The 1,499-nt window shown below is 48.6% G+C and overlaps 1 protein-coding gene across 1 annotated transcript in view; it reads right to left on the reverse strand.

Moving 5' to 3' along the window:
• Nucleotides 1-1,499, reverse strand: part of LOC101660740 (cytochrome P450 4F3-like) — a 22,864-nt gene that overhangs the window by 7,306 nt on the left and 14,059 nt on the right. Inside the window, exon 6 of the mRNA XM_045289726.1 lies at nucleotides 993-1,114. Within this exon, the coding sequence (XP_045145661.1) occupies nucleotides 993-1,114 (122 nt within the window). The remainder of the gene's footprint in view (nucleotides 1-992; nucleotides 1,115-1,499) is intronic.

Consider the following 1,499-nt stretch of genomic DNA (forward strand, 5'->3'; position numbering starts at 1 on the left):
ATATGAGATATGAAAACAATAACAATCTATAATCTATCAAGGGGCCATGAGGGTGGGCGGGGGCAGAAAAAGAGGAGCTGATCTTAAGGGCGCAATAGAAAGTAAATGTCCCCAAAAGAACGATGGAATATATGTACTAATATGTTGGATACAATTGATGTATGGATTGTAACAAGAGTTATAAGAGTTCCCAATAAAATGCTCTTTTAAAAAAAGGCTCTTGGAAAACTACGTGGTATGTGGAGTATATGCCAATAAAACTCTTTAAAGGAAGAAAGGGGGAAAAAAGGCCAAGTCAGAGACAGGCTAGTTGTTCTTTAAAACACATGAAACTCGGGGAGCCCCTCCGACTCTGAACCACAGGACCATGCCCTATCAAGGAAGGGTGCCCTTCAACTTGTATTCTGAACCTTGGGAACGGCCTTCAGGCACCAGAGAGCCAAAGAGGGCTTGGGCACCGTGCTCTCTCCTCCTACCCCACAGTTGCTTCTACCCCTCCTTCCTTATTGTTGTGTGTCAGCCCTCCAACATCTTCCACCCTGTAGAATCTACACCAAGTCCAGACCACCTCCATCCAACGTCAACCTAATAGTCAGTCCTCCACAAAGTCAGGATCTAAAGCTCAGCTCTGGCCACACCCTTCATCCGCTCAGACACCTTCCACAGCTCCCTGGAAATCTCAGAATAAAGGTCCCATACCCCTTAGCCTGGTTTTTGAAGCCCCTTAAGATCTAGCTACTGCTTAACTCATCAACTTCAGAGTCAAGGCGCCTCCTCACTGTCTGTTGCACGTGCTCTGTTCTTGTTTGTACCGAACATTCCCACCTACCTGGAAGCATTTCTCCTTATCCTTCTCTGTCTCTGTCCTTTAACGCCCAACCCGGGCCCACCTTCTCCAGCTTAACGTCTCTGGTTTCCCTCATTCGTCCCTCTTCCCCACACGTCCCCAGGAATCAAGAGTTCAAGTTTCTAGATCTGGGCATAGGACTTACTCCTGACAGTGGCTGTCCATGCTGAAGATGCATTTCTGCAGACTGTCCAGGGTCAGGAGACTGAGGTGCTCAAACATGTCCAGACGAGTAGTGCCCTGTGAGGCCAGGTGTCGCCACTTGGCCTGGCAAGAACAAAAGAAAGAGATGGGCTGGGGATCTTTCTCCTCTGATGACTTCCCCAGACCCAACCACCAGGATGGATTGAACCCAGAAACCCCCCTTCTGGTCCTCCACCTGAGAACCCCATCCCAGGATACAGACCAGGCTTGGTTGAAAGTGGAAGCGATCATTTTTAAGATAGGAAGACAAGACATTGGACATCAGGACACCTGGATTCAAGTCCCAGCTCCGTTCCTTATGTGCTGTGTGCCCTTGATCAGTGCAATGCCCTCCCCTGGGTCCCAATAGCTAAATGTCACTAAGAGTTGAAATGACCTGCTTTGGCGTTAGATAAAATGTGTCAGATCCACCTTACGAGCTCAATTGCTAACTGGGTCACCCTGGGCA

Source organism: Echinops telfairi, unplaced genomic scaffold (assembly GCF_000313985.2).
Source record: "Echinops telfairi isolate 266 unplaced genomic scaffold, ASM31398v2 ScPeMD7_30;HRSCAF=105, whole genome shotgun sequence".
Classification (NCBI taxonomy): Eukaryota; Metazoa; Chordata; class Mammalia; order Afrosoricida; family Tenrecidae; genus Echinops; species Echinops telfairi.